This window comes from Anoplolepis gracilipes, chromosome 14 (assembly GCF_047496725.1).
Source record: "Anoplolepis gracilipes chromosome 14, ASM4749672v1, whole genome shotgun sequence".
Taxonomy (NCBI): Eukaryota; Metazoa; Arthropoda; class Insecta; order Hymenoptera; family Formicidae; genus Anoplolepis; species Anoplolepis gracilipes.
Genome location: NC_132983.1, coordinates 1691282 through 1705915, shown reverse-complemented (window position 1 = coordinate 1705915; position 14634 = coordinate 1691282). Strand labels below are relative to the sequence as shown.

General features: G+C 35.3%; 2 protein-coding genes and 2 non-coding genes across 6 annotated transcripts; 3 read left to right on the top strand and 1 right to left on the bottom strand.

Annotated features, from left to right (window-relative positions):
* The first annotated feature begins 384 nt into the window (after positions 1–384).
* Positions 385–456, top strand: Trnad-guc (transfer RNA aspartic acid (anticodon GUC)). Its single transcript has one exon. It is a non-coding gene; the product is annotated as a tRNA-Asp (tRNA).
* Positions 457–791: 335 nt separating this feature from the next.
* On the top strand, positions 792–862 carry Trnag-gcc (transfer RNA glycine (anticodon GCC)). The gene has a single exon. It is a non-coding gene; the product is annotated as a tRNA-Gly (tRNA).
* A 915-nt stretch (positions 863–1777) lies between these two features.
* LOC140673577 (calcyphosin-like protein) lies at positions 1778–6304 on the bottom strand. Of its 3 annotated transcripts, none has more exons than XM_072906603.1 (5): positions 5908–6304; positions 3846–4002; positions 3304–3481; positions 2892–3101; positions 1778–2556 (listed from the first exon to the last, which is right to left on the bottom strand). In XM_072906603.1, the coding sequence occupies exons 1-5, from the start codon at positions 6287–6289 to the stop codon at positions 2455–2457; spliced, it is 1029 nt and encodes a 342-aa protein (XP_072762704.1). In that variant the 5' UTR covers positions 6290–6304; the 3' UTR covers positions 1778–2454. The 3 variants fall into 3 exon arrangements, with proteins under 3 accessions (XP_072762704.1, XP_072762705.1, XP_072762707.1); XM_072906604.1 differs by having other exon boundaries at positions 6004–6304; XM_072906606.1 differs by having other exon boundaries at positions 5927–6064.
* A 3323-nt stretch (positions 6305–9627) lies between these two features.
* Gp93 (heat shock protein 90 Gp93) lies at positions 9628–13685 on the top strand. Its single transcript, XM_072906602.1, has 4 exons — positions 9628–9790; positions 9879–9965; positions 10353–10959; positions 11161–13685. Exons 1-4 carry the CDS (start codon positions 9745–9747, stop codon positions 12788–12790), a joined length of 2370 nt encoding a protein of 789 aa, XP_072762703.1. The 5' UTR covers positions 9628–9744; the 3' UTR covers positions 12791–13685.
* The last annotated feature ends 949 nt before the right edge of the window (positions 13686–14634 follow it).

Below are 14634 nucleotides of genomic sequence, written 5' to 3'. Positions count from 1 at the left end.
GCGCGACGTTCAAAGGTTCATCCACGGCGAACGTCTCGCGAGAATTCTTTCCGCGGGGCTGGACGGGTCGAAATGCACGGGTGAATGTAAGAAATAAGCGTGTTAAAGGCTGCTTATATAATTCTCCCCTTTCGGTCAAATTACGTCATCCTCTCGTCCTTCAGCGTTCTTGAAAAGAAACGACGAAAGAGAATTATATTCATTTACCGCGTAAGTATATACCGCTTGTATTTATAAGCTGAGATCAAGTGATTGTCGTCGCTGAAAGGAGTTACGATGAAACGAACGTGAGTGGTCTCTTCTTTTGATAAGCTTGAAAAATCTTTATTAAATGTTTGTTGTTAATATATATATACCGTAAACTTTTGATAATCTACCGTCAAGTCCTCGGTAGTATAGTGGTCAGTATCCCCGCCTGTCACGCGGGAGACCGGGGTTCGATTCCCCGCCGGGGAGGATTTTTTTTTCTTTTTTAATAAATAATTGTAATCGTGTCGATACAAATATTAATTGCCAGAGAATTGCGTTATCAAATTTTATTTTTATAGTTGTCAAATTTAATTTTAATGCTCTTTCTTTTTTATGACTAGACACGCTTAGACACAGGTTCAAATATACAGGTTTTGAAACGGGATCAAAGTTATCTTTGGGATATGTATGACGTAAATTAGAAGAGTTATAAAATTAGAAGCGCGATAATATATTATAAAAGATACACATATTTATAAAATCTCTGAGAATCTAGTTCACGCTGTTACCTCTTATAAATTTTAAAATAGCATTTGTAACAAGCATCGGTGGTTCAGTGGTAGAATGCTCGCCTGCCACGCGGGCGGCCCGGGTTCGATTCCCGGCCGATGCAATTTTTTTGTCTTTTTATAATATATACATATTTTTTTTTACTTTACATTCGTGTAATTATACGATATGAATTTTACAACGATATGCTTTCATAAACATTAATTATAAACTCATAAGAATAAAAAAAAATAGTTGAAAGGAAAGATAACTTTTGACAGATATCTCTCGAGGTGTTTCTAAAATTATATTTTATCGCGATAATTAGTCATTAACTACGATCGTAATCCGAAGTCCCGATTGCTTATCGATCATTGTATGTACTATGGACACGTAGAGCAAAGATCACTTGTAGTCAGACTTTGAATATAAAAATTGCTTCGTCGTTTTATGTCAATAGAAAGTTATATATTGGCAACGAAGAGTAATAAACGTTACGTTCGCACATTTTTACACGAACGTTACTTTCGATTCGATGTAATAATTGAGGTCGCAGAATTTCACGAACGTTGATAAAGTCAGTATCACGGAAGTATTGCTCGCTCTAATTTTCGAAAGACCGGGAAAGCAGAATTTATCTGCATTATTAATTGCAGCTCCGCCCATATGTTTATGCGAATTGAGTTACCGAGATATGTGTGTTTTGTCAGTACGATAATCACTCGTTACTTATGTCCTGGTCAAATCGTATATCATTACAAATGATTATTTCCCTTCCGAAAGAGTGCTCTGATTACATATTAATCGTCGACCGATTAGTCGCAGCGTATTTTTTTCTCCTTCATTCTCGTGATTTCTGCCGTTATAAAAAATAGGTTGCAAACGAAACTTGAACGATTAATATTAAAATATATAAACACAAATATATATACACATTGTGTCAGAATAATATCGAGCTGCATAGAAAATTTAGATAAATTAGATTTACAATTAGATTAATTTAGACTTAGACAAGAGGTGAAGATATTTATAAATCATGTTGTATATTCGCAAGTATTTATTCGCAGAAGAATAATATAATGGTCACAATACAGAAAGAGGATGTAGGTATAGAGAGAGTGCACGTGCACGACCTTATATTCGTCGCGATTCGCACTATAAAATTGGACCCTATAACCAACTTTTTTCTTTATAAATAACTAATAAAGCATCGAAGAAGAAGAAGAAGAAGAAGAAAAAGAGACTAGTCTGCCAGCGAACAACTCTTTCCTCAGTTTAAATTTATAGAAAGTTGTCCGATAATGTCGAATACCTGAAGTTATAAGTAGACAAGAAGAAAAAAAACAGCGATAAATTTTTAATAAGCTTTTTAAAATAAATTCCTTCGTCTCTTTGTCACGTGCGCTTCTTCTTCTCGATCGACGAACATCACGGTGAATTATAACGATAATTAATAAAGTTATGTATGTATAGCTATTTTTAGCTTCCCTCATCGCGGTTAACCGGACGATTAACATTGTAAATAGTATGCGCTTGTAGATTGCAATTAGTAGAAATACGTGCGAGTCTAATGACAACCTAAGGCACACTGGCAACGTAGCGGCTAATATATTAATTAATTATTTTTTTATGTGTGTTTTAGCAGGACGGCGACGTTGTAGCTGTTGATTCTCACAGCGAACAGGCGGATGCGTGTCGTCTGACGAAATACAGAGTTTACAGCTTATAAGCGTTGCGTATCATCAGGTCGAAGTACGCGTCGTGATCTATGCTCGCACTGATAGCGCTGTAATAATTCATAAATTCTTCTGCCGTTACCTGTAACCAAAAGGGAGAACAATCGAGGTGAATTGCGTTTACAATGTAAATTACAATATAATATATCGCATGAATATAGTATAACAAGTTTAGCAAAGCGACCATGATAAAGCGAAATTCTTTTACCATTAAATAAAGCATATCTTTTTAATCTTTAATTTAATTTGACAGATGCTGAATAGATTGAATTTTATCAGAGTGATTCGTTTTGTTTTTCTGGCGAATCTATATACTGTCAATTCTTTAGAACAAAGTTATACAGGCCAACAAATTCGAATGACAGATTTTTTTAAATTTAAATTACGCGAGAAATATTATACCATCAAAATACTCACGATGCCATCCTCGTTGCCGCCGTGTTCAAAATTCGAAAGGAATTTGTTCAAAATACTCTCCTCGCTCTCCTCGCCGCTAATGTAACGCGGATGGCATTTGACATTGTAAACTCCTTTAATATCGTCGATGGTAATCCGTCCGTCGCCGGTTTTGTCCAACTTGTTGAACGCCTGCTCGACCACGTTTCGTCGACTTTGACACATCGGTGGCTGAAGGATGAATTTTATTAGCAAAAGCTTATATTTACATTGATCGTAATCGATTTTAAACGCGATTTTTGTGTTTGAGCAACATAATTTTTTATTACTATTCAATTTTCAGCACGTGAAGTATGTTTCTATAATTACGCGATTTTTGCTCGAAAAAAAAAAAAAATAAAATAGCGTTATTAGATCAAACGAGAAAGCTCACTCTTATGCCGACGAGGAACTCGTCGACGCTGATGTTTCCATCCTCGTCGGTGTCAAATTTCTGAAAGATTTCGAGAATCTCATCTTCCCCCAGTTCTATCTCCGTCTGCTCCAAACCCGTTTTGAACTCCTCTTGATTTAGCTTCTTATTGCCATCCTCGTCCAAGCGACGGAATATTCTGAGGAATAAAAAAACATACGTTATACAATGAGATGGTATAAAACTCAGGACAATCGTTACGTAAAATTCGAGAATGTTAACACTGATTATCTTCTATTTTTTAATCATACGTGACACTACAAACTCTCGATAGACTCTTTATTATATTCTTTTTTTCTGCAATCAATTATCTGCAATAAATCATATAATAAATATTTGTGCATTATTCATTTAGTCTAAAGGAGAGGGAGAGAGAGAGAGAGAAAGAGACTGAAACGTTGACGTTTCGCGCAAAAATTAATATACCGGTGAGAAACTGGAATTACGTAACGTCGACCTCATTTGCTAATAATAACATGAATAAAAGGACTCTCGGGACTTACCTACCCAGACCGAGGATGCCGTTGGCACCTCTAGCCAGGCAGAGCAGACGCAGCTTCTCCATGGAGTCCGTTGTGGTGTGTATGGCCCGTTGGGCCTTGTTGATCATCTCAATCTCCTGCCTCGTGGTGGCACTCTGAGGCCTCATGCTAAACATTGCTAGAAAAGGAAACGTCATTCGCTCACGTGACGAGTATGAGTCAGGTCACGACGCGAGGAGAGAAAGAGACAGAAATTCGCATTCGCGCTCCAAATGACGTTTAATGCCGTTTATTCTTGATTAATGGAACTGATATGAAACTGAGAAGCTTAAAAAAAAGATATTATAAAAAAACCTCTTGATTACATTCCAACAAAATGTCGATTATCAATAATCGCGCGGAATTGATAAGAGAAATATTAATATTCTGCGCTCACATAACAATACGCGATAACGATTACATTTCCGTTTTTGTTTACTATCGTGTGGATAGAGGTGGTTGAAAACTAGGTTATTGATTAACTGCCTTTCTACCACTAAGTTGACAATAATGCCACTTTTTTTTTTACACTGCAGTCAACGTTCACGTGCCCCCGATGTCATCGACCATCACGGCTATTGTCGTTAATAGTTTTTAATTATTTCATGGTTTTTAATTATTTCAATACCTCCCTTGTAAAATTGTGTCTCGTCTACTCTAAAAATTTCGTTTGTAAATATAAAGCCTTATTATTGTTGCTTGACACGCTTTTTAATCACGAAGTGCCGAGAATAAGTAGTCTATTCTCGAAGCGTATATCGCGCAAATTTATTAAATTCAAAACACAGTAAATCAATTATGATTGTTTCAAATATTCAATTCTGCAAATTTCGAATATGAAAATTAAATTATTGAAAAAAGAACGTGCAACATTTGTTAGAAATCCCTTTCATTTACCAGCTCACGCTGTGATATATTTTTCAGAAATGTAAGGCAATCTTATTCCTCGTTAGAATTTGAAAATTATATTATCGATGCTCATGTTTAGATAAAGCGATAAGTTTAAGATCCCCATATAATATCAAGACGACAGGCTAGGTTTTTACATACGATGTATGTAAATAACGCGAAGTACAAGGACCTCATACCCATAACGATATCGACTTGGCGTTTCATCTGCCTGTCGTTTTGTTGGTAAGCGAAACATCGTCGGCGAATATTAAAAATTTATAAACAAACGGCGCTTTAAATATTTGCAAAAATAGCTGTTATATTTAATCCAGGAATAAGAAAAACAAAACCGGATGGAACACCTTAATTGTGCATTTTGAAAGCGGGTCATCTAACTAATCGGAATAATCGACGATGCAGAGAAAAAAAAGATATTTGCATCAGGACTTTTAGTTGAAACTGAAAAGAAATATATATACACAAACATATTATTAATAATAAATAAATTATAATAAGAAATAAATTTTACTTCTTTTATTTCTAGAGTCAAATGATATAGTGATATGAATTTTGCAGAAGCCCGATTGATCAACTTTATCTTTTATAAACTTCTAAGTAATTTATACGAATACCTTGTAAATAATTTGATAATTAATTTAATATTTTATTTATTCATTTCATTATCTGCTGTTAATGAAATTTGTTCAATAAATTAATTTCTATGAAAAGTTGATTAAATTAATTTTTTATATTTAATTTCTCCTTATCTAAAAATATGAACAAAAATTTAATTAATTAATAATTTCCTCCTTATTTTTTTTCACCAATTAATATTTTGATGAAATTTTGGATTTTTATTAGGTTTTTTTATCTATACATTCTCTAAATATAAATTATGAATTATTCATTAAATTTAAGAAATTGAGCACAGAAATAATCACACATGTTGTTTGATATTGACATTAATAAGTTTACTAGAAAAAAGAGACGATTAGTTTGGCTTTATGAAACATCATGATAAAGAATCCACGATAGATGACAGAATACTTTTGTAATCGCTCTTTTTTTTTTTTTTTTTTTTTTTTGAGAAACGCCAGATAGAACCTCGTCATTCACGAATGGTACACGCAAAGAAAGATAATATAATATATACCAGGATAGAGCTGACATACGTAATTCGCTACGGGAAGTTGATCGTTGGAGACCTTCCTTTTGCGTGTCGCCTGCTGACGCGCGCGGCACCACTCACCTCGGCTTCCGGAGAACGCGTGTGCAGCGGAAGACGCAGACGGGTTCACGGGAGGAAGTAGGAAGCGATGGAGTCCGTCTTCCTCTTCGGCGGCAGCGTCGGCGCGACGTTTTTTCCAAGAGTACCGGAAGGCGAGTGGCGGTCCTTCGGCATAGCTGATCGTCGCGAATTCTACACGACGACGACGACACACATTACGTATACACACCCTGGACGACGTGTGGGAAGTGGCTATAGGTATGTATGTACATACACCGGTCCCCGGGATACGTCGCGACGTATCCATAACGACCGGCGTGTCACAACACACGCGCATCGCGAACCTCGACGATTGCACGCGTGATCGACCGATTGATTGATCGATCGATCGATTGTGATTGTCCTTTGCACGGACGATTGGAGAGGAACTGGAGAACCCTCATCGGGTCGGATCTCGGCCGGCTCTCATCGTCGCGATTTGGCGGTCGATCGCTTCGATTTGGAATCATTTAAATATGATGATCCATCGAACGATTTAGATCGAATTTGATTATCTGTAGGAAAAACAACATTAATATAAATAATAATTGACAAACTATACTTGAAGTATATCAATGTAGACCTGGGGAAGATATAAGCTTATAAATTTATTTGCAGCTGATATACATATATTTATATAATTAACTTAATTATATTTGCATTTCATTTATTTAATTGTATTTATATAAATTATAAAATTAATTTATATATAAATATTAAAATGTTAAATTTATATAAATATTACATTTTAATATATTTTTATAATTATAACTATATGTATATATAATATTAATTTTTATAATAAAATATATATATATAAATATTATAAATTATATATTTATATAAATTATAAAATTAATTTATACAAATATGTTTGCACACGCAGATGATGAATATTCGGAGTAATTAAGTTCATTTGTGCAATTCGTTTAATAATATTTGTTCTCTTTTTCATTTCGAATTAATTATCAACGCTGAATCCAATATAAAATATACACTCTGCACCTGTGAAATTTATTTCCTTATTTTTTTCTTTAAGAAAAAACGCGAAAATGTTCTGTAAAGGACAAATCCATTAAAATATCATAAAAAAATAAATACTCTTTTTTTTTTAATCAACACCAACGAAATATTATTTTCGTTAAATTACAATTTTTCTTTGTTTAGAAGTGTCACTGTCCGTGTCAAATAAATTTGACAATATTAAATCATATTTAATAGTCCCAGTTTTAATATCGACAAATTGACATATATAATTTAAAAAAGTCGATGCAACTTTTCTGTTATTCAAGTGTGAAAAAATAAGTTCCATTTGCCAGAGATTCCCTACAATTTATATATTATAAATCTTAAAATGTTAAAATGATATAAATATTATAAATGTTAAATGCATATAAATATTATAAATTATATTTATATAAATTATAAAATTAATTTATACAAATATGTTTGCGCGCGCACGATGAATATTCGGAGTAATTAAGTTCATGTGTGTAATTCGTTTATTAATTAATAATATTTGTTCTCTTTTTTTTTCTATTTTTTACTAACACATTCGCGTCGCGTTCTCGCTCCATTAATCGCGAGACATTGCTGCGAATCTTCGAGGGAGCGTCGTTTAATGCTTCGTCGCACATTGCGTTGTAAATCACGTAATCGCCTTAAACAATAAACTGTGACAACAAAGCAAAAGTCTCGGACGAACTCCTCATATATCCGGTCATTGTTCTCGCGGTTTGGCCTACTCTCACGCACGATATTTCAGTTCTTCTTCTATCAGATAGAAAGAAAGAGACAATATTGGAACGTATATATTAACTTGTTTGACAATGAATACAATCCAACAGAGAGATCTTATTCGTAAATGAAATGTGCGGAAAAAATATATATATAGCAGGCGATTAAATATCTCTTTTGATATTATAATTAGAATAATTAATTATTTATACTATAATATTTCTTTTAATATTACAATTAGAGTAATTAATATATTATATTTATTATAATATATTATTTTAATTGTAATATAAAAATTATATCTTTTGAGTATTTTATAATTAGAGTATAATTAATTATTTATTGTAATATAGCAAAAGAAAGTGAAAAGTGAATTTTTAATTATTTCACGATGCGAAACACTCTGTACGTCATGAATATTAATCTCCAGACAAAATTTCTGGTTTGATGTCAAAAGTGCTCATCATTTTGTATCAAAATGCTTATCGAGGTTGTCATCTCGCTTCTCAGCAATAATGTCACCTTGACCTGTGATTAGAGTTTGATATCGATAGTTGCAGACCGAACGGAATAAAATAGAAAGTCCGCGAACTAGATAAATTACCGTACATATTTGATCGGTTGTCTAGAGTCGGATGTATACAATGTAGAGGTAACATATAGTTGCTAATAGTGTTGCTTACATACACATATACATGTATATATTATGCGTACATATATATACAATTATATATTACACGTTTCGCGTTCTTGAACCCTCGCATTTGCATTTACTGTCGCAGGCCGATAATTAGGATGACAGCAGAGTATGACGGTGATATAACAACACACGTGGTCAAGCACAGTCACTGTTGACGTTAAAGTGAGGCACGTGCTCCAATAATGCACACGGCAACTCCGAAATATAGATCTCTCTTGAAGAAGCAATATGGTCAAAATAAATTCTAGACACTGATTGTAAATAAACTCTATAAAGAGCAGAGAGATAACAATTTCTTATCAGATAGAATACGCAATAGATCGCTATGATTCGCGACAATATTTCTTTTACAGTTTTTTGTTGATTTTTTTAAAGATGAAATAAAATATATAAATATAAATATATACTGTAAATATCACGCCAAACGAAAAGATATATTATTAGCATACATCTAGGCTTTTGAAGTAAAAATTAAAAATTAACAAGACATTTATATTTTATTAAATAAATATTTTGCGTCGAGTGGCTGTTATCGATAATTGAAAAAAAAAATTTTCTCCGTTAATAACTTTTTTTCCTTATCGACTGTTGATGATAAGCTAATCTGTTTTATCGAACGAAACCTATTGTTCATCCGCGTCATAAATTGTCATCGACATTTTATTGACAGAAATCAGTGATGAATAGCCCTATGCAATTTATCACTGTCAACATATTTATTGTTTTTTTTACATCAATCGGAATACGAATCAACGAACTTGTCGCCCGAAGTTTTCGTTTCGTGTCATTTCTGACGTGAAAAAAACGTGGCAAATAAAGAGCAGGTAGCCTGTACAGCGACGGAGAGTCAAGCCCGCCGGAAATGAATAAAATCCCTTTGGCTCTGGATAATTTAATCGACGATTTCGTATGCGAATTGTAATCGAATAGGGGGAAATTATCCGTGCACAATTGCCGATAATTCGATTTCCGATAATTCGTTCGACGCCGTGAAGTGAATCTTCTAGAACAGCGGCAACGAGGGACGCGTACGATGACGTGTGAGCCAATCGCGCGATGACATTTGGACGGAGCTGCCACCCGGCACGCTCGCGATTCGCCGGCGCGTGCTGCGTGGTCGATCGCGATTGGCCGGCCGCCTGGCCGTCGACGTGTATATCGCGCCGCCGCTGCCGCAGTTTCGCGACAGTCGGTGAAAAAACATCGAAGTGTCAGGGTGTCGGAGTGATTTGCCAACTCGTTGACAAAGTCGTTCCTTTTTTTCGTTGAGTCCTTACTCCAACCCGATGAAGAAGCTTCTCGTGCTGATCGCGGGACTATTCCTGCTGGCGGGTAAGCTAGAGATATCCCGATCAATTCTCTCTCTTTAACTTTCTTGCGGGAGAACGATGATGTACACGCGTTTATGTTTGTCCTTTAGGATCCGTCCGGGCCGAAGCTAAGGTCGATGAAGACGTCGGTACTGTGGACAATGACCTCGGCGCCAGCCGCGAGGCATCGCGAACAGGTATACACACTGTCTCGTAGTTTAATTTGTCAAACGATTCTCGCGGTGCTGTATGCTTTTTGTGAAAGATATTGTAACAGGTGGGAGGAGTCCGTTAAGAGTTTAACGATAATAGAATATTCAAATATTGTGATAAACTTTGTAGCTCTTGCAAGTTCTTTGATACGTACTCTACTTATGGCTTAACCAAGTACAGAAAGTCAAGGAGATTAGGATGTAAAAAAAGTTATTTATATATATGCGAGTTATTTTTTTGCACAAATCTAATTTTTCCTATCTTGATTTTATTTAGAAAAATATAAATGAATGGTTGTATTTTTGAATTAAAAATTTTGAATTAAAAATATAAATGAATGGTTGTATTTTTGAATTAAAAATTTATTGCAGATCATGAAGCGGTGCAAAGAGAAGAAGAAGCGATAAAGATTGATGGCTTAAATACAGCTCAGATAAAGGAACTGAGGGAAAAGTCTGAGAAATTTGCGTTCCAGACTGAGGTCAATCGCATGATGAAACTTATTATCAATTCTCTCTACCGCAACAAGGAGATCTATCTCAGGGAATTGATCTCAAACGCGTCTGATGCGCTTGACAAAATCAGACTTTTGTCTCTTACCGACAAGGGCATCCTGGATACAAACAATGAATTGGCTATCAGAATAAAAGCAGACAAGGAAAACAAAATATTGCATATAATGGATTCTGGTATTGGTATGACAAAGCAAGATTTGATGAACAATCTTGGAACCATCGCAAAGTCTGGTACAGCAGAGTTCTTGGGAAAAATGCAAGATGTTTCAAACTCTCAGGATATGAATGATATGATCGGCCAATTTGGCGTAGGCTTTTATTCCGCATATTTGGTTGCAAATGTTGTTGTTGTTACCACCAAGCACAATGATGACAAGCAGTACATCTGGGAGTCTGACAGTAGTAATTACAGCATTGTGGAAGATCCACGTGGAAATACCTTAAAGAGAGGAACTACTATAAGGTAAATTGTATTAATCTATTCGAAAGATTACATCTTTAAACAAATTGTAAAGTTCAAAAATTTTGCAGTAAAAACATAATACAATCTTGTGATATATATATATATATATATATATATATATATATATATATATATACATCATATATACTTCCATTTCTATTTGTATCGACTGTAAAAATAATTTTATTCTTTGTTTTATAGCTTACACTTGAAGGAAGAAGCATTGGACTTCCTGGAACCAGATACGATAAAGAACTTGGTGAAGAAATACTCGCAGTTCATCAACTTCCCCATATACTTGTGGAATAGCAAAGTCGTGCAAGTCGACGCGGAAGATGTGGAGGAAGATAAACCTAAAGATGAGAAGGTCGACGAAGATGATGCAAAAGTAGAGGAAGAAGATACGGACGAGAAGAAGTCCAACAAGGTGGACAAGACTATATGGGACTGGGAATTGTTGAACGATTCGAAGCCAATCTGGACGTTGAAGCCGAGCGAAGTCGAAGATAAAGAGTACCACGAGTTTTACAAGACGCTCACCAAGGACAATCAGGAGCCTCTGGCAAAGATACACTTCGTCGCGGAAGGCGAGGTCACATTCAAGTCCGTTCTATTCATCCCGAAGGTTCAACCGAGCGACAGCTTCAATCGTTATGGCACCAAATCCGATAACATTAAGCTATACGTCAGGCGTGTCTTCATCACTGACAAGTTCACCGACATGATGCCGAATTACTTATCCTTCATTCGTGGTATCGTGGATAGCGACGATCTGCCGCTTAATGTTTCGCGCGAGAACCTTCAACAACACAAGTTGATCAAGGTCATCAAGAAAAAACTCATCAGGAAGGTACTGGATATGGTCAAGAAGCTCGACAAAGAAGATTTCCAGAAATTCTGGAAAGAGTACAGCACAAACATCAAGCTGGGCGTGATCGAGGACCCACAAAATCGCGCGAGACTATCCAAGCTTTTGCAGTTCCAATCGTCCACACAGAAAGAGCTGACTTCCTTAGCCGATTATGTATCCCGCATGAAGCCCAATCAGCAGTACATCTACTACGTCGCCGGCTCGTCTGAGGAAGAGGTGAAGAAATCACCGTTTATCGAGCGACTGAACAAGAAGGGCTACGAGGTATTGTATCTGACCGAGGCAGTGGACGAGTACACGATTTCGGGTTTGCCCGAGTTCGAAGGTAAGAAGTTCCAAAACGTAGCGAAGGAGGGCTTCACGCTCGACGAGGGCAAGCGGGCAAAAGAGCAACTGGAGCAGCTTAAAACGACGTTTGAACCCTTGGCCAAGTGGCTGACCGACCTCCTGAAGGAATACGTCAACATAGTGCAAGTGTCTGAGCGTCTGACTGACTCGCCCTGCGCCCTGGTCGCCACCATGTTCGGCTGGACCGGCAATATGGAACGATTGGCGATCTCGAACGCGCATCAGAAGAGTGACGAGCCTCAGAAAAACTACTATATGAACCAGAAGAAGACCCTGGAGATCAACCCGAGGCATCCCCTCATCAGAGAACTGCTGCGCCGAATCGAAGTTGAAGAATCCGATCAGACAGCGAAAGATATCGCGATGATGATGTTCCGTACAGCAACCTTGCGATCGGGTTACATGCTGAGGGACACCGCCAGCTTCGCGGACAGCGTGGAACAGCTGATGAGAAAGAGCCTTGGTATCTCCGTCGACGAGGTACCTGAAGAGGAAGAGCCGCAGGAGGAGGAAACGGCGAGCAACGACGCCGAGACGGAGAAGCCATCGGACAACATCAATGCCGATGATGATGATGAGAGAAACTATGATGAAGAACACGACGAATTGTAATAATAAGTGCTACGTATAAAAGCGATATTCGAAAGACTTGATATTCTAGAAGCGTAGCTATACAATGTATAGTTACTCCAAATTTCCTAAAGGATGCGACCTTTATCGCCAGTCATCATAAACAATTTAGATATATAACAACGCTTTATAAGTACGTTAATTCAATCTGGTACTCTGGAACATTTGCGTAGCCGTCAATGTTGTCGAAACGCGCAAAGAAAAACGTATCTAAAATCTTTTTTTTATACGAGACTCTGTTAAACGTGATATACATTTTTTTTTTTTTTTTTTGTTTTTTGTTTTTTGTTGAATCATATCTGCCGTCGATATCAATGAAAATTGTATATTTTAAAAAGGTTTAATTTATTATTTTCATTTGATCTTCCATACATCTTCTTTTAGGCTGCGATCTAAAATGCGTTCACAAGTACTGACTATCTATAACATGTACGTAACGTTAACTATAGATTTTCAGCGCATTGTAAGCGCATGCAAGTGCATTTCGGACCGCAATCTTTAGAGTAACGTGAAGAGAGTATTGACTGAGCGTTACTGACGTATGGTATGTTTGTGATGTATGTGTGAATGTATTTGTACATGAAATATGCAAATTATATTAAATGATATATATATATATATATAAAACTCATATCCATCTTTAAATCCTGAGATAAGAGTAAGGATTTTGATGAGGTGAAAGATAAATGTTATTCGTTAACATTTGTGATGAAAGAGTAAATATTATCTATTAACGTTTGCGATATGAAAATTAAAGTTCACATACAGTGCAGGAAAATAGCATTAATGAGAAGTAAAAATATGCCAATATAAATATTTATATGTTTAAAAGAATGAGAGAATTAATAAAACTTTTTCTATGCATTATTATTAAAAACCAAGTTATAATTATTTCTTGGATTTTTTCCAAAAGGCCTAATAATTATCGAAAATTTAATAGACTTTTCAACTAATCAAGAATTACATATTTTAACTTTTGCATTGGTTTGATGAAATTTTTAAAAGAAATGCACTTGATATTGATAAATATACATTAGTTAAAAAAAAATTATTTCTATTTTACCTAAACGTTATGAAGTGTACAATAAATATATATTTAAAATGAATATATAGAATGTAAATTAATTCGTGTCCATTAAATAAATAGCGATATTTCTCGATGAAAAATAAATTGAAAAGTCAACTATTTTTCTTACAATACTTAACGCGAAAGAGGACTTATTAAATAAATTTCATTTAATCAGGTCATTCTTTAAACGAAAATATATCCAACAGATGATTTGATTAAGTTATTAATTTTATTTTTTTATTCCTTTTTCGTCAAAAAGAACAGCAAAAAAAAATAATTTAAGTTTTTTTTTTAACTTATTTTTTTGTCAATCAGTAATATTAGTATGTACTTGGTAGACTCGAATTAATCAACATTTTCTGTACATATCGCTTTCTAAAAAAAAAAAAAGAAAAGAAAATTATTCTAGGGATGTATACAATAAAACACACACGCGCATAGACTGTTCCCCTTTAATCTACAACACAAATGGAAAGTATTTGCTCTCGTGAAGAGGATAAAGCTACTTGTTAATGAAGTTCGCTATCTTTTTCCAATTGGAATAAATTTGTCTCAGTTCTAGAAGAACAGAAAGAGAAAAACATCCTTTTTGTGTTCCCATATCTGTGATTCACTTTTAGAGAACTTAGGGAAGTCAATGCCAGCCATATTATGAGTGCACCCCGCTGTTAGCGTTCTAAATCCTTTGAAATCATGACCATAATCGAGACAAAGACTTTCCAATGTTCTGTGGTCAACCATTTCGAATTATTTACCA